This window comes from Heterocephalus glaber, unplaced genomic scaffold (genome assembly GCF_053883595.1).
Source record: "Heterocephalus glaber isolate CG9 unplaced genomic scaffold, H.glaber_assembly_v1.0 deba00000347, whole genome shotgun sequence".
Taxonomy (NCBI): Eukaryota; Metazoa; Chordata; class Mammalia; order Rodentia; family Bathyergidae; genus Heterocephalus; species Heterocephalus glaber.
In genome coordinates, this window is record NW_028258143.1 from 57,875,537 (window position 1) to 57,893,920 (window position 18,384).

The 18,384-nt window shown below is 38.5% G+C and overlaps 2 protein-coding genes across 5 annotated transcripts in view; one reads left to right on the plus strand and one right to left on the minus strand.

Moving 5' to 3' along the window:
* The window catches only part of Prkra (protein activator of interferon induced protein kinase EIF2AK2), a 30,094-nt gene extending 20,761 nt beyond the window's left edge, over positions 1 to 9,333 (minus strand). For 2 of the 4 annotated variants that reach the window (XM_087196656.1, XM_087196652.1), the window contains exons 1-6: positions 9,047 to 9,310; positions 8,395 to 8,564; positions 6,056 to 6,137; positions 5,300 to 5,378; positions 4,042 to 4,159; positions 2,544 to 2,638 (exon numbers count right to left, since the gene is read on the minus strand). In XM_087196656.1, coding sequence (XP_087052782.1) covers positions 2,544 to 2,638; positions 4,042 to 4,159; positions 5,300 to 5,378; positions 6,056 to 6,137; positions 8,395 to 8,564; positions 9,047 to 9,111 — 609 coding nt within the window. In that variant the 5' untranslated portion in view covers positions 9,112 to 9,310. Of the gene's footprint in view, positions 1 to 2,543; positions 2,639 to 4,041; positions 4,160 to 5,299; positions 5,379 to 6,006; positions 6,138 to 8,394; positions 8,565 to 9,046 lie in introns of those variants that run through there. The other 2 variants (XM_004868141.4, XM_021247137.2) reach the window with 2 other exon arrangements.
* A 41-nt stretch (positions 9,334 to 9,374) lies between these two features.
* Pjvk (pejvakin) lies at positions 9,375 to 17,431 on the plus strand. The gene is made up of 6 exons (XM_004868142.3): positions 9,375 to 11,647; positions 12,514 to 12,709; positions 13,224 to 13,365; positions 14,253 to 14,370; positions 16,586 to 16,684; positions 16,925 to 17,431. Exons 1-6 carry the CDS (start codon positions 11,437 to 11,439, stop codon positions 17,215 to 17,217), a joined length of 1,059 nt encoding a protein of 352 aa, XP_004868199.1. The 5' UTR covers positions 9,375 to 11,436; the 3' UTR covers positions 17,218 to 17,431.
* Positions 17,432 to 18,384: the final 953 nt, after the last annotated feature.

Genomic DNA, 18,384 nt, shown 5'->3' on the forward strand with positions numbered 1-18,384 from the left:
TTTGTTTCTTAAATCCTCACCGATCGAGGTAGTAGTATCAAACTTTGTAGTTTTTACCAAACTAAAAGGTTATCTTGCATGAATGAAAATGAATATAACACTCTTTTGTTCTTTACTTATATGTACAGTATCTCCTTTAGCATGCTGTCTTTTTATTGATGTAGAAGGAAATCAGTTCCTGCATAGTCATGTGCTGAAGATAATTTTTTCCCATACTGCTTTTACCCTCTTGATTTTATTTATGAACTTCTGGTTTTATTTAGTCAAATTTATGAATCTTTTACTTTAAACTAACTTTTAAGTTATGCTTTAAAAAGCTTTCCTCATGCTAAGATTTTTAAAAATTAAAGATCTTCCATGTTTCCTAATACTTACACAGGCTTAATTCTTATGTTTAAATTTTTAATCTACCTGAGCTTTATTTTGGTATAAAAACTAAGCTAGTAACCCAAGTACGTGTCATATGTACACAGACTACCCATCCCCTAGCTAACTAGCTGGCCATCTCGCAGGCCAGCTGGACACCGTTTCTACGTCATCACTGAATAACCCATCCTCTCACCCACTAATTTGAGACCTCACTGTTGGCCACATATCGTGTTCCTATACGCATTACAGCGATGCCTAGATTCTCTACTCTATTTTTGTATCAGGAATTTGTCTTAATGACTATAGTTTTATGATACGCTTTATTCTCTAACCCACATTTTTCTTTTTCAGCATTCTTGGCTATTCTCAAGAGTTTACTTTTCCAGAGAAACTTAGTAAAGTTATATCAAGGTCCAAAATAAATTCTGAAAAATTCTGAGTGAGACTATATTACATTTTTATATATTGGTGATACTGAGCCTCCTTATCAAAACTATAGTGTCATATTTATTCAGTTTCTGTTATAGCCCTCAACAGAATTTAAGTTTTCCTAACATGGTCTTTGCATACTTGAGTTTATTCCCAGACATATATTCCCCTTTCTCTACTATTGAAAATGGGACCTTTTATATTCCAGCTCTTACTACAGCATTTATACATAAGAAAACTATTAATTTTTTCCAGTATACTTTTTCAGGATAAACTTTCTATGAAGTGGCCAGGACTTGGCTAATCAAAGTGACCCCTACATACAGCAAAAAAATCAAATACTACAGAAATATGAAAGTGACAATTTCCAGCCTCACCCCCCCCCTTTTAGTCCCCCTCCCAGAAGCAATTTTTCACTTCCTATTTTTAATTATTTTGGTTGCTATCTTCATAACTCTAAATATATGACAAAGCTATTGATTTTGCATATTAATTTCATGATCAGTTACCTTGATGAATTCTCTTACTGTTTCTAGTAATTTTCTCTAGGGTTTTAGAAGGATGCAATTGTATTATTTGCAGTTAATAATCATTTATAACTCCTCTTTTCTGATTTCCAAATTCTTATTGTTTTCTCTTGTCTAATCATATTGGTTGGTACTTCTAGAACAAGGTCAAACAAAAATAGTATTAGTGGGCATCTTCAGTCTTTTTCTGGTACCAATAAAAATGAGTGTAATGCTTAAACATGTAACCATGATTTTAATTTCTTTGAAAAACATTTTTTTCCCAGTAATAATTGGTGAGTTTCAGCTACTATCTTTTTGGCATCTGCTGAGAGGATTACATGTTTCTTCTTCTTTGACTCACTGAAGTGGTTAATTATAGTAACAAATTGACTAATAAATCCTTATATCCTTATAGGTATGAAACAAATCCTTGTCTATGGTATATTATTCTTTTAATGCTCCACCGAGTACTTTACAAAGGTGTTCTCCTTAAGGGAGATTGACTCATAATTTTTCTTTTCTGTTGGGATTTGCTACAGTCAGGTTCCAGGGTATTGCATTGGTTTGGAAAAATAAATTTAGAGGCTTCCCTTAAAAAACAAATAAATATGGCCTGGAAGAGCTTAAACAGCACTGGAAATTATCTTGCCCTTAAGATTTGACAGAGACCACCTGTAAACCTATTTGTGTTTTGTGATTTTAGTGTTTTCTCTGTCCAATTATTTTTAAAAAGTACTTAGAAGCAGAGGCTGCTTATTCACTGTATCCAGAACCTGGCACAAACTTTGGCCCAAAGTACGAGCTCACTAAATGACTGGCGTGGATAAATGAATGAATGAAAAAAAAAAAAAAGAAAGAAAGAAATGTGCTGTCACTTTGAGGGTAAAAATGGCATTAATGGCCTCCTATTTTCATTTATTTTATTCAGGTGCTGGGGATTGAACCCAGGACCTCATACATGCTAAGCACCTACTCTACCACTGAGCTACGCCCCATCTAAGCTATTGATTTGGATCTCGTTCTATTACTTGAATTTACTGTATCCGGAGCCCTCTTACTTGATCACCCCTATGACTCTGGCTCACATATAGGAAGCAGCTCAAAGTGGGACAGTGTATAAATGGACAATAAAGAGATTTTTTAAAACTGCAACTCATAAGTAGCTATACAACAAGAAATCAAGGAAAATTTCCTACAGCATCACATTAACATCATAACTGTCTGATCATTACTCACTAGAGAAATATGGTTCTCTGGAGAAATTTTACTAAATTTGGCAAGAAATTTCTCAGCAGCATTTCTCTTGGCTTGTTTTTTTGATGCCCCCTTTCCTATACAAAGAAAAAGAAATGGTAGATTTAAAAAATTAGTGTCTACAGAGGTGATCAAATGTGTAAGGCATTGTGTAAAAATTTCTTGCCTTTTATTTCTAGTCTATATTCTTACCAACCTGATATTTTTGTGTGTTGTATTTCATATATACACATACATATATATTTATCTATTTGAGGGGCTGGGGATTGTACTCAAGGTCTCGCACACTTCCACTGAGTTACATCCCCAGCCTTCAAATAACTATTACTTATTATGTATTTTAAGGCATTTCTTTTTTTTTTTTTTTTTGGTACCAGGGATCGAACTCAGGACCTTGCGCTTGCAAGGCAGGCAGGGCGCCACTCAGATAAATCCCCGGCCCAAGGCATTTCTTTTTTTAAATGGTTCTACTTTAATAGCTATACACAGTTATACTTCCCTATGCCTAGCCTTAGTGAACCATATTTGGGTTTAATTCTGACCAATTTTTCAGATTTATTAAAATATATTTGAATTAAAAGCCCTATCTCGAAATGCCCATTTCGCACATTCATTTATTCTATAAATAAACTGACAACTATGTGGAATTTCTTTCTTTGACAAGAAGGGGATGGGAGATGCTATAAGTGAAACAGCACAAATAGCTACTTCTGTACTTCTGTTTTGTATATTTAAAAACTGAGGTACAGGGAGACTAAGTAATTTGCTTCATCTCTGAAATCCAGGACCACTGTAAGAACAGAGGCTGGGTGCCTGCCATGGGTTCAGGAGCTTCGGTTCTGACCCACACGACCTCTCTAGGAAAAAGTTGTCTACTACTCCAAAGTACTGTCTTGCTAAGGTAAAATTCCACTTTAAGGGATATGAAAAATGACAAAAAACATGCCAGAGAAGTTAACACAGGAATTCTCATTTGTATTTTTTTAAAGTGACCACTTTTCCTCATAGTTTGTCTCTTATAAAACAGGAACTATAATTCAAAAGGACAATTTCTACTTTATTCTCACTGCAATTTTTTTGCCATATAGTCTCTTACTAATCACTTCATTTTTAAATGGAGTCCTCCTCAACTCCTATTTACTAGAATATGTGTTGAAACTTCAAGAGATTTACTATTGCTTTTTTTCCAAATGAGTTGTATTTTAAAAGTCACTTATATAGCAGTAAGATTGTTTAAGGAACAGAACCATAATTTGACTTTTACCAAGAACCTATAATTTTTAGAAACATAAATTAAGAAATATGTTTTATTAAGCCAAAAATTTATACTTAAGTTCAACCTTACAAAGTTAGAGATAGTAGAAAAGGAAGGTATCAATTTTCCCATAGAAATGTTTGAAAAGATATTACAAAAGTCATTTCTATGGTCATTTGTCATCTGAAAGCAATGCAAATGTTTTTAATTGTAAGAAGTAAGTACCAGTTTCCATAAATGACTCTAGCCTGCAAATCGTGGTATATTCTCTCTTATGAGCAGGTCCTCCCTCCTGGGAAAGGGTATATTCAGGCAGTCTCCAGCCATGATGGATAGCCAGTTCCTATAAAATTGAGAGGAGGCTTTTATAGTGACTTTAACAATGTAATGGCTCAATCACACAAATGACATTCATTCTTGATTTTGATTCCATGTTTTAGTTGTATGTTTGAGAATAATAGGATTCTGCAATAGAAAATGAGGGTAATTCTGTATTTCCCACAGATATTCTCTCATTTTATATCTTTGTATCACAATACCAAAACTGAAGCAGTTCTGTGCTATGAATGATATTCTTTAAGCCAGAGTGAGCTGGCATCTGAGTTCAATGAGAAAGACAGGCCCTTGCCAGCCTCTTCCGTACACCAGAAACAATGCTCTCAGTTCCTACAGCCTCTGCCCCCTAGATAAGGACTTCCAGACTCACTGATGGCCAGCTGCTACAACTGATCAAAAGCACATGGGAAGCAGAGACAGAAAACAGTAGACTTGGATGGGATTGTACATAGAACATGAAGAAAACTATAGGAAAGCTCACAGAGCAGGAAAAGAGACCAAAGGATTGGCTGGATAATAGAGAGGGGAGTGGTCCAACAGAGCACATGGATAATCTGCAAGAAGGATATTCTCCGTGCAGAAATTCAAAGCTGAATATATGTATGTGTGTATGTATGTATGTACGCATGTGTGTCTATGCTTTTTTTCTAGTAGAAATAGACTACTCCTCTATTCTTGAGTTAGGTTACCCTATTTTGCCTCTGTAAAAAGTCTTCTGTTTCAATAGAATTAGAAAGAGGTTTGTCACACAAGTCGCAAGAGACATTCTTAAGATATAAAACACTACCCATGCACTGAGGTCCTGCTGATTTCAAATGGGAATTCCACAAACCAAAGGCAGATATGGTATATGGAAGAAAATCCAAAAGATAAATAAATTGAAAATAAGTTAGTTCTATAAGTTCTAATGATCCTAACTTGGGAAACAAAATATTTCACCTTATCGTTAAAATATTAATGGCTTGCCAGGGATTTAGCTCAGTGGTTTCGCCGCCTGCTGCAAGCGCAAGGACCCGAGTTCAATCCCCAGTACCACCAAAAAAAAAAAAAAAAAATTAATGGCTTGTCTTAGTTGCTATGATATTTTTGATTTATGTCTTTTTAACAAGAGACAAAATGTTAAGTATGGAAAAGCTGTACAACTTACCTGTAATGAACCAATAGGGTTAAGCTGATTCTTTGGTTGCTTGGAAGGGTCAGGCATTAAAGGATCAGGAACTGCAAAGCTAAACATTTTTTAAACATGGTATTAAATAAAATAATTTCCCCAAATTACTAAATAAATGACAAACATTTTCTACTTAATCATTTATACTAAACTCTTGCCATTGTTTCCACAAGTAATGGCCTGTCTTTTTCACTGCACTCAGACAACAGCTCAGTCTGGCCAGTATGTCCAGCAGGAGGCAAAGGATATCACTTAATGATGCGTGTGATGTTCCAAAAGCACCTAACCTGACATAAAACTGAAAAGATGGCAAGAATGTCCCACTTAACATTCTCTTGTTTGGTATACATCCTATAATAAAAGAAAATCTCTGCCTCATTCTTTCAAATAAAAATTCCCACACAAACATTTTTAGCTGATCTCTTTCCATCTCATGCCTGGTTTTCTTCATTGCAGAAATACTCAAAGTCTAACACAGAATATTAACATTTGCCAGAAACACTCTAGTTTTCTGCCCACTGCACCCCATTAGAGTGGAAGAAAAAAAGTAAAGCCTATATGTAATAGCTATTTGATGAATTTAAATGGATAAAACTGTCCTTAATGGATGACAGGTTTGCATTATAGAAACATAGGTTAGAGCTAAGATACTATCAACTGTTCACTGTTTTAATTTTTAATCTTACCTCAGCCATGATAATTTTGAGCTGCAGAATACAAAGAAATTTAGCTCACCAAATACTTGCATTGGCTTTCAAAATGTTTATGGCAGCCTCTGCAGCTCTGTGTTTCGCCAGCTTCTTACTGGTACCTTCACCTACATTAAGGTTTAAAAAGAAAGTCTTTACTGTCTGTGAAAATGTGTGGCACAGATATTGTCATAATAAAATAAAGTCACTAAAGGTTTTATATATACATGTGGTAATAAAAACAAACACTACATGCAGGTATACAGTACACTGTAACAAAACATTCATCATGTGAAGTTAATACCTTAACAAAACCAGTTTTAAAAATTCTGTTTTTATGTCTATGCATACCTGTATAAAAATCCTTACTATAGTATTTATATGTCATACTGCATATGTTTATGATGTAAGGTAATAATGTAGGCTAGGTCACATTTCCTGAAGAAATGTACTTTAGCATTTTATTCTTCCCTTATTCTAGGACAAGAAAGAAGAAACTCTTCTACAGCAAGATGTTTCCTTTAAAGAAGCCACTTACAGGGCCGGGGATTTAGCTCAGTGGTTTCCCCGCCTACTGTGCAAGTGCAAGGACCCTAGTTCGATCCCTGGTACCAAAAAAAAAAAAAAAAAAAAAGAAGCCACTTACAGCAAAACTGTTGGACAGAAAATTTTGCAAAATTTTATTCTGACAGCCAGGTTCTATTCTGGATCAATCCCTATGCTGGGTTAAGCACTTATAACTAACTACATGTTGAGTACAGCGGGAGAGTTTGTATATGGAAGGCAACAGCTTATACTTTTTCTATACAATCTGTATCCCTTACCTGGTTAGACAAGAAGAGGCTGGGGAAAAGACTACACTTCAGTGGTCTAAATGTGGTCTAAATTTCAGTAAACGGTCACATCTGGTAAGTGGTAAATTCAGTCTTTTTTCTTACTGAGTTCAAACCCTCAAACTCATAGAATAAGTTTCATGTGTGACTCTCAAGTGTCAGTAGACACACAAGCCATACTCTTTTATCTACTGACACAGATATTAACGATATAGTATAGCCTAGTGTGGGATTTTGTCTGGAACAAGTATCTGAAATATGAAGGGGTACATGTTACAACAAGCCTGTGGAGTCTCCCCAAAAGCAGCAACTCTCTAACTCCTGGTAGCTTCAGAAAGGGTTTCTGAAGGGAGAAATAACTAAATGGACACTTGAAAGATGAGTAAAAGCTAGTAAAGTAGAGAGAGTGGAGGATTAGGAACACCATTCTATGTAGAGAAAAACCGCCTGCAAAGGCTCAAAGGCCACATAGATTAGTGTTCTTAAGGCCCCTGAGTACTCAGTATGGCTAAGTTGTAAGAGCTTGGGAAAAGTTCTGATAAAAGACTGGACAGCTGGCTGTTGGGGAAGAGCCAAACAAGGGTATTATGAATCTGTGATTTTCAAACCTTAGTGTACATAGGACTTGTTGGGGAATGTTGTTAAAACATACTCTAATCCCATAGATAGGAGATGGGCCTGATAGTCTGCATTTTGATCAAGCACCCAAGTGGTATCATTGCTGCCACTGAGTACATTTTAAGAAGCAAGATTGTAAGCCATAGTTAAAATTCTGTATTTTTCCAGGGGGTGATGGGGAAACCAGTAAGTGGATTTTAAGAAGAGGAAAACAAATTTAAATGCTAGAAAGAAGATTTGCTCTACAGTCCAGGGCTGACCTGGGACTCAATATGTAGTTCAGGACAGCCTTGAATTCATTATTTCCTGCCTCAGCCTCCCCAGTGCTGGGATTGCAGGCATGGGCCACCATGCCCAGCTCTGGAAGGAAAAAAAAATTACTATCTTATATAAAATACCTGTAGAGTTTCAGGAACTAAAAGCTACTATGCAGTACAGTGTATGGGAGGAAGCCTGTTGCCTTTTCTCATTTTTTGTGGACACAAAATCAAGTGGCATAATGGACCCAAAGTTCCAAATGTGTCCATAAAGAAAGGGAAGAAACTCAGGAAATTCTGGTATCATTCCTCCCTGTATCTGCTGTAATCTATGAATAAACTTGAAACCTGACAGAACCTACTGATGGCTCCCAGAACCTCTCCTGTTCTTCCCTAATTCTTAGAGGAAACTTAGGAGGATCTGAGGGTATGAGAAGCTTTCCAGGATTACTGGGTAACTTTTTGGTTTCTGAGCATGGAAATGTATCTGGGGAAGAGAAAATTAGGGAGGGAACTGGATGAAGTTGCAAAGCCCTAATGACACACATGATGAGAGGTTTTGGTTTCAGAGCCTTTTTCTCCTAGTTGGCAAAAGAGGTACTTTTCCGAACTGAAAATCAACACCACGTCTGGACCGCCAACCCGCGGGGTCATGGGGGTTAACTGCGCATACTGACCTGTGCAGGTTATGTCACCAACGGTTACTCTGAAAGTGAAAGTGGGCACGTGTATTTGCACGTCAGATCTTTCACATTCATAAACCGGGATGTTCTTGGTCTTCATGCCATATTCGTGTAATACCTGAATCGGTGTTTTCCCTGGCTTAGCTGTTATCATCTTCCCCAAACTGCAAAAACCAGAGAAAGATGGGCTTTGCCTGTCAAAGCAGAGGGGGACGCAGCGGCGTACACTGGCCAGCTTGACAGCTACCGATGGTGCCCGGAGAGGAGCCCTGGCTGCCCGGTGGCCAGCGCCACAGCTGGAAAGGCCTGGGCGCACCTGTCTCCCTGCGGCAGTGCTCGGGCAGGGGCTCGCACGATGACAGCTTTACGGGGAACTCGAACGTGGGATTCTCCGGGGAGCAGGGCGAGCAATAGCACTGCAACCCCCAGGCCCAGCCCAGGACCCTGTCTCAGCGGAGGAGCACCCGCGCGCCCCCCGCGCCCCACGTCGCCCCGAGCCTCAGAGGGGCGGGGCTGAGCGCCGCAGCCGGGCGTGGGGCGCCGGGAAGGGGCTCTACCCACAATGCCGCGGGAGAGCCGGCTCCCCGCCCCCGTCGCCGTCGCCCACCACTCTCGGCCCCGGGGCCCCGACGGCCCGGGCGCTGACCTGAAGGTCCCGCTGTCCTCGCGCTCCAGCGGCGAGGCCTCGGTGCGATGTCTGCTCTGGGACATGGCGAGAAGGGACGGCTAGCAGCGCGAGGAAGAGCGGTGCGGCGGCTCCTCGCTCCCCGCTTCAGCCAGTCCCTGAGAGGAGCTCTCTAGCACGGCCGCCTTCTTCCACTCTCCCTCGCCCCGATGCGTGCGTCCCTCCAGCGAAGGGGACCGGCGGGGCGGGAGGGGAGCGAGAGGCGGAGCCTGGTCACAGTAGCGCCGGCCACACCCCCCTCCCGCCGCGGCTCCGCGCCCGCCCCCTTTCCAAGCCCCGCCCCTCCCAGGCACCGCCTCCACGCCAGTCCGGCTCTTCCCAGCTCGCGTCAGCTCCCCTCCGAGGCTCCCGAGCTCTCAGCTCCGCCCCTCTGCCATCAAGCACCGCCCCCTCTGCCCGCCTCGGCTCTCCCCCGCGCTCCTCCGCACCCCACTTTGGCCCTCGGGGCTCTCGGCGCCCGGCCCAGCCTTTACCCCTGGGTGGGACTCTCAGTTCTTTGTCCTTAGAAGTATGCAGTTTCCTCCTCGGAGACTATGCTTGCCCGGGTGGGCTCCGGGTCTGTGAGGCCGGAAGCTCAGCGTGTTTGAAGGATAGGGAATAAGATGGGGGTTGGTCATTTTAGGAAAGATTTTAAAATTCCGAATGCAGAATTGCTAGGGAACCCCCTGGCACCTGGCCAGAAAACTGGAGCCCCTGGGTTTATTCCGCCCAAGAGGCTGCGTTGGGCTCCCGGCCCGAGCCCTCGCGGTGCAGCCCCCTCTCTCCGCGTGGGTTTTCGTCGCAAGTTGAACGCGGGGCCAGCGCAGCCCAGCGAGGCACTTGGGTGTAAACGAGGCCTTTCTGTGGACCAGGATCCAGGCAGATGCTGATTCTGCCTACCTGGGTTGGTTTTAATGGCGTTTCCTGGGATGCATCGCCTTTGATGAGGGTCAGCTAGCTACGTTAGGTGTGTCTCCTCTCCAAGGGGTTTGCTAGCCAGTTGTGGAAAAGGCTCCTTCTGCTCAGTGTTGTGAAATCCAGTTTTTCACAGTACTATTGTGTCTTCAAAAGGGACGTTAGTAAAGTATGTTTTTGGTTGCATGTGAGCCCTGTATATTTGAAAGCAAGCGAGAAAATATTTAGAACCTAATTAAGCTAATTTCTACTATTTGAGGCTTAAATTAAGCCTATATTCTTCTACCTCCTGTACGTATATCGATTATTACCCAACAATGTTACATTTTCATGAATAGCTTATAGTAAGAACCAGAGACACGATTTCAAAATACGGTAATGTAAGCTAGGGATGGTGGCAGCTCGTGCTTCTAATCCTAGCAGTCTGGGAGGTCGAGGCAGGGGGGTTGCCCCCTCTCCAACTTAATGTTCTTTTTTTTCTTTTTTGGTACTGAGGATCAAACTCGGGACCTTGCGCTTTCGAGGCAGGCGCCAGAACCACTGAGCTAAATCCCCAGCGCCAGGTTAATGTTCTTAACAGAACTAAGAAAAACTATTTCAGTACAGATTTGTTTCTAAAATTTATTTTTAGCCACAAAATTCCTTAAAAACAAGCCAAAACCTTACGTGGCTCTTTAAGATTTGAGCAACTGGTGTAATGATGAAACAAGACGAAGGTTAAGTGCAGCAGGACTCCATTTCAGGTGATGTAGACAAGTGCCCACCTTCTGAGGAAGAAACCACTGACTTCTGATAGTTGTTTTATATGTAATGTGGCTTTTAGTATTTTATAAAGATCTGCATACAATTGTTTCCACATATTCTGTGAAATTATATTCAGTATGAAGCACACGGTTTTGCAAACATGTAAGACAAAATGAATGAAATATGCAGTGAACTGTATACCATAAGGATTCAAATCAGCATTTTTCTGTTGACAAAATTGGCCTGGTGGACTTGTGAAGGAATTCCCTTTGGACTAGGTCCATGGTAGATAGTATCTAGAGCTGATGTTAGTACCTAAATTGCATTGTTTCTCATTGGAATATATGCTCCCCACAAGACTGGTCTATTGCCACTGGCAAATTGTGATCAACCAGAATCCTCAGCGAGTACATTGGTAGTGTGCTTGAATTCATTTTCTGTGTATGTTTTAGTGCTGTTGCTTGCCATTCAAATTAGACCTGCTTTTAGTGTATCATTTTACCTCGGCACTCTATTATTCATTACCTGAGTGCATGAGGAAGGCAGTGTTGTGATGCACACATTGGTGAACATCTTGGTGAGACCACATTTTGTATTTTTAACGTGTGTAATTACATTTAAGATCAAGCAAGGCTTAGTTTTGTTATTGATTTTCTTCTGTGAAGATGGACTTGTTACCTAGGGGTTGCAGTTGATGACGTTTTGATATTAATATGTTTGCTGCTGCTACCAAGAGCTTTGTCAAGCAAGTTGGAGATGGAGGGAGATTAGTTCCTGTTCCAAGCCTCAGTGAAGCCGACAAATACCAACCTTTAAGTCTTGTGGTAAAAAAGAAGCGATGCTTTCTGTTTCCTAGATATAAATTTACCTCAACACCTTTTACACTGAAAGATATTCTCCTAGGAGACAGAGAAATTTCAGCTGGTAAGTTTAAATGTTTGGGAGTGACAACTCATGGGGCTGTGTTATTAGTCACCTAAAAATAGGTCTTATGCACTAATTACATTAGTAATACACATTTTCATTGATAAAGGCAACTTTTATTATGATAGTAGTAATATCGATGGGATTAATAATGCCTAAAGTTTGTATACTATCAAATAATTTATTGGTTGATCTACCAGTTATTTTATTAGTTTTTTAACTGAGTCAATTTAGAAAATAACAGAACAATGCATTTTCATGTATAAAATAGGATATTATTTGATCTTACCTACTTTACGTGGTCAAATGAGGTAAAAATAATTTGTATTTTTGTACAATTCATTTATTACACTGGGTAAACTGAAAAGTATTTTAAAAGCTAGATCATAAAATAAATCTACACTTTGGCAAGTTATTGCTTATAAACACTTGTTTTTTTCTTTCAGCCACCAGTGGCTTTTGATGCTTAAGAAGTTCCCTTGGTTGAACAGAGAATTTAAGTTAATTTTAAGTATTGTAAAATTGAATTGATTTTTCTCTGCATGTGTGCTATTGGAAATAGATCCAGGGATGCTCTGACACCTGGCTACATCCCCATCTTTTTTTATTTTTTATTGTAAGACAGGGTCTCATCAAGTTCCTTGGGCTGGGCTTGAACTTGCAATCCCCCGGCCTCAGCGGTCCAAGTAGTTGGGATTGCAGCATTTAACTGAATTGCTATTTTTAATCTTGGTTTGAAATGTTGACTTTCTCATTAACATTTGAATAACTGAGTCTTCAATTTTGCAAATTAATGTGTTACTATATATAACCTATATAAGACAAATTTGAGACATTTAAAAAATACTAAGTTCTTTCTTGTAAAGGTATTTCATCTTATCAGTTACTGAATTATGAAGATGAATCAGATGTTTCACTGTATGGACGTCGAGGCAACCATATTGTAAATGATGTTGGGATTAATGTTACTGGATCAGATTCCATTGCAGTAAAAGCTTCATTTGGTGTAGTTACCAAACATGAAGTGGAAGTATCAACATTACTAAAGGAAATTACTACACGGTTGGTATAATAATCCTAACATACTATTTTATTTTCATTAAATGATTTAATTATATAAACTCCATTGCAAAGGATGCTTACAATATTCATGTATATAATACAAATGTAATTTACTTGTTTGAATTGTTTGAAATATTACAAATTAGTATAGCCAAACTTTAGATAAGGACATATAAAAATCATTTGTCTTAAAGAAAAATTTCAGTTCCATAAAATCACTACAGTTCTGTACACATTTGCTAAATTATTAAATTGAAATAAAACAGGACCAGACAGCAAATTTCCTAAAACGGTCTGCCACAACGGATTCTCAAAAGACAGAACAGAACATTCCATGTAAGCATGTTTTAGGAAAAGAAGGGAGGCAGATGACTCAAAATTTGGGGGTATGTTTTCTGATTTGTAGTAAGTCTGCCTCGATTTACTTTTAGTAAAGATCACTCACGAATGAATAACAGGTGATATATGTCATGAGATGTCACAGAATCTTGTGAATGTATCTTTTTTATTTTAGAAAGATTAACTTTGACCACAGCTTGATACGCCAGTCAAGGAGCAGCAGGAAGGCGGTGTTGTGCGTGGTCATGGAAAGCATTCGGACCACGCGACAGTGTTCTCTCTCCGTGCACGCGGGCATTCGAGGGGAAGCAATGCGGGTAAAGCACGCTCGCTACAGAGTTGCCATGGGAAGCTTTTACTACGAGACATACATTTTGTCAGACGTTGAGATGAAAGGGCTGTAGTTGTGTAGGATTTTGCACAGGAATGGTGTATTTCAGAGTATGAAAAACATGCAAGAAAACTTGGATTCTCAACAAGTGTAATATAATTCAAACAAAACACTAATCCTTGTGAAATACTGTGCATACTGGAGCTCCCCTCATTACTATTTAAGTGCTATTTTAAGAATAAAAAGTAAGAGCCCAGGCTGTATTGTTGGCTATTATTTTGAAGTAATATAGTTCATACTTTGAATTTTTAAAAGTTGAATTTATATTTTATATTTAAATATTTTTTCTAAATTAACATCACTGGCCAAATGTGCTTTGTTCAGTGTTAAATTCTTTTTAAACAATTAGAAAATGATTTGTTTAATTTTGAACTCAATTATGATATTGTTTATCCTCATCATTCATGACTAATAAGTTAGTGATTGCTTTGGAAAGCTGCTGGAAGCTGGAGTTGGGGTATTGGAACAGTAGATAGGCTAGACCGCAAACTGCAAAGTAGCCCTTAAACAAAATCACTTTCTAAGATTTGCAGTTGAAAGCAACAGTGGCTTAGTCATTGACTTCAATACCAAAGTAAGTGAAAAAGTGGAGAGGTCTTGCCCAATACAGATCTCGAGTCCACAGTGCACTACTTAGATCTCTGCTATAAGCTGTTTAGTTCAAGCAGGATGATTCTACTTGAAGGGTTGTTTTTTGTTTTGTTTTGTTTTTGCTTTGTTTTTGGTGGGATTGTAGGAGATGTTTTGTTTCTCCAAAAAGCTATCCTGACATGTTAGGCTCTTTAATAATGTTTGTTTGTTTGCTTATTATAGTTTCATTTTATGGATGAACAGAATCCCAAGGGAAGAGACAAAGCTATTGTTTTTCCAGCACATACAACCATAGCTTTCAGTGTTTTTGAACTCTTTATTTACCTAGATGGTGCCTTTGGTGAGTAAATGATCTGCTTGAAAGACAAATGATTATATTTTAAAGGAGAATTTAATAAGAAGCCTTGTCTAGTAATTGTAGAAAAGTGATGCTTTCAGAACTGCCAGTCTTATTTTTAAATAAGAAAGAAGCTGGGAAAGGTCTTCCCTTGCCTACTTATCCAGGGCCACTTTTCTGCTGCTTGGTGAAAGCTGTAGCCCTTACATGACCCCACTTACAACATAGATAAGAGCTAAAATTCAGTCCACTAATGTATCCCTTGGGTTACAGGGGGAGATAACCAATGCCTTTGTGATAGTTTTGGAGAGTGGCAAATAGGAGTAAAAGCTAGTGAGGTTCCTGAAGGGTCGTGTTGCCCAAATCAGGGCACCAAAGACAACTCCACTTACTTCACTTTTACCTAATAAACGCAACTCTTTTCAACTCTCCCTAAAAAGTAACTTTGGCACTACAAATACTTCCTTCAGAACTGTTATCCGATGTAATACTTTCATGCAATTCACTTTAACTTTCTACATTGTCATCTTGTGTAATACTTTTGTGCAACTCTAGTTTAAGGTTAGTTAACAGGCACAAGGCCAAATATAGCCCAAAGGACCAGGCAAGGGAGCCCCTGGCTGTGGTAATTTATATAAACATTTTTACACCTGTTTCTGTCCATTTCTTAAATTCTGCAGAAGGAGGGAATAGGATGTTGAGAAACAAAACTACATTACAAGTAAATTCTATTTGGAATCCTTTGGGTACAGGTTTTTATAGTTATATTGATTGTTGGGAGGAGTTTAAACTCATATCCATGAAAATCTAAAATATACATATACTTTGGCCTATGCATCCAGGAATTCATCCAACAGGAGTGCTTACACATAGGTGAATTGATTTGCATATAAGGATATTCAGTTCCTGATAGCAAAAGATTGGAAGCCATCGTAGGTGGATTTGTTAAATAGTGGTACATCCATACAACAGAGTGCTATGAAGCCATTAAGTGTGAGGTAGCTCTAGATCCTAACATGTGTAGTATGTAAGTATTGGGGCCAAATAATTTTATGCATATGTATACATACATATTCCTCTATACTTGCAGAATATGTGGAGTATTTTGAGATGCATACCCAAGACACGTAACAGTCCTCTGGGGTGAAAGACTGGCTGGGTGCAGGTTGTGCTAGAGATTTGTCATTGTAGCTCCCTTTTCAACTCTTTGAATTTTGTGTCATGTGAATGTATCTTTTCTTTTTTTAATTTATTTTTTATTTTTTAAATATATATATTTATTGGTACATTTTAGGTGTAAAATACATTTACATTTATCATTGGGTGTTTGTACCAGAACATGATGCATCTTAGTTTTTATTTTTTCTCCCATTACCTGTGCACCCTTCACCTCCTCCACCCTTCCCTATCTACACAGAGTTTGATTCCTTTTTTTTTTTTCTCATAATTTTTTTCTTTTCCCTTCTTCCCTTTCCCCTTTCCCTTCCACCATCCCCAAACCCTTGGGTCTTTTCTTATTTCAAATTATCAATTATTCATTTTAATCATTTTCATCCTTATTTACACTTTCAATTTCTCACACTAGAGAAACTATTCGGTATTTACACGTGTGTCCTATTTATTGAACTTAAGAGTATGGCCTCAATATGCATCCGTTTAGCTGTAAATGTCTCTAGTTTCTCATTCTTTATGGCTGAGTAGTACTCCATTTTATAAAAAAACCACATCTTCTTTATCCAGTTTCCAGTTGATGGGCACTTGGGCTGTTTCCAAGCTTTAGCTGTTACAAACTGTGCTGCTATAAACATAGGTGCACATATATCACTGTGGTATGATTCTTTTAATTCTTTGGGGAAGATTCCCAGTAGGGGAATAGCTGGGTCAAATGGGACCTATAGTCCTAGTTCTTTGAGGTATCGCCATATGGATTTCCACAGTGGTTGCACCAATCTGCATTCCCACCAACAATGGAGAAGGGTTCCTTTCTCTCCACACCCCCACCAGCATTTGTTATTGGTTGATTTCTTGATAGCAGCCATTCTTTGTGGGGTGAGGTGGAATCTCAGTGGTGAATGTATCTTTTCAAAAATTGTGTAAAATTTAGCTTTAAAAAATACAATGAATGGCCCATACCAGAATTCATTGTCCCTATAAAATACTCAATAAGGTAGGAATTATTCAAATTGTAACATCTTATCTTTTCAAAATTGTTTTGTAGACCTTTGTGTCACTTCAGTGTCAAAAGGAGGATTTGAAAGGGAAGAAACAGCAACATTTGCACTACTCTACAGACTGAGAAATATATTGTTTGAAAGAAGTATGTCCTTGAAGAGTATTTTGAATGAATTTTTTTCCTTCCTGGGTTAATATGTGAGGTTATTTGTTCAGTTCCCATCTGTTAAGGGAAAATTTAAATTTAAAAGCCAAATCATTTCGTGACTGAGGATGCACTTATCTATATCTATAGCTATATATCTATGCCTGTATATCTATAACACAGTTTGGGTTGTATATTTTTATTTTGGCTTCTAATACATTTCTGTTTTTGTTCTTTTAGATCGAAGAGTGATGGATGCCATTTCTCGCTCACAGCTTTACTTGGATGATCTTTTTTCTGACTACTATGACAAACCTCTCAGCATGACTGATATTTCACTCAAGGAAGGGACTCACATCCGAGTTAACTTACTCAATCACAATATTCCTAAAGGGCCTTGCATACTCTGTGGAATGGGGAACTTAAAAAGGGAGACAGTCTATGGCTGCTTTCAGTGTTCTGTGGATGGACAGAAGTATGTTAGACTTCACGCAGTCCCTTGTTTTGATATTTGGCACAAGAGAATGAAATAAAAAGAAAAGTGAACATACTTTGTTGGTGTTTCAAGTAAGTGAATTGGTAATTGTGCCATAAACCTTCCCTAAGTTATCTAGGTTTGCTTTGATGAGTTAAGAAGAGAAAACAAACAGAAAGCCTGTGTAGGTATCATTTTCCCCATCTATAAAGTGCAGATGATGGCATTACTCTCTGTCTTATAAATTACCAGGAAGATTAATAACGTTACTTACAGGAAAAAAACAAGTTTAAATATAAAATTCAAAATATAGATGATCTTTCAAAAATTTTTCAGTCACTTTATAATCACTTGGTATTTAGTGTATCATTTTAGATAACTTTTATATAATTAAAAGATTTTCTAAATATATCAGTTTTATTTTATTTTGTGGTACTGGGGATTGAACCCAGGGCCTTGAGCACATTAGGCAATCAGTCTCCCATGGAGCTCTTTTTAAATTTTATTTTGAGATCGTTTTCTCACTAAGTTGCCCAGGTTGGCTTTGAACTTGAGAGTCCTGCTGCCTCAGCCTTGAGTAGCTGGGATTACAAGTATGTGCTACCAAACCTGGCTTATCAGTTTTCTTATTTAGGTTCTAATTTAACATTTAGGGATGATAAAAGTACACAAGTGGCTCTTTTATGGTCCTTTAGTGCCCTAGCCTTAGTAAAAGGAGAAAAATTAATATTTAATATAATCCTAAATGTTTAATTGCAGTATCAAATTATAAACACTGAGCTCAGCATGGAGTTTTGTGTAGTTAACAGGACGACTGATACTAATAATGGGTTGCTCTTTTGTGATGTGATAAATTTTGTCTTCATAAAACTCACTACTGTCATGTTTTGTTTTGTTTTTTGGTACTGGGGATCAAACTCGGGATCTTGTGCTTGTGAGGCAGGCACCAGAACCACTGAGCTAAATCCCCAGCCCTCACTACTGTCATTTTAAAGTTAAGGGAGATAGGATGTGTCTATGTCTTTGAAAATGAAAGTTTGTAATGATCATTCACTGTTAATGTTAAGAATGTTATGCTATAAACTGTTGTAAAGAAAGAGAAATTTAGAGAAAGGGAACTGGAAGCTAAGAAATTCCATGGCATCAGTTTAAAACTACGAAGACAAAAAGTCAGGGGTGGTAGATATCTAATAACAGCCTATGAGAAGGCAGAGAGCAAGCACAT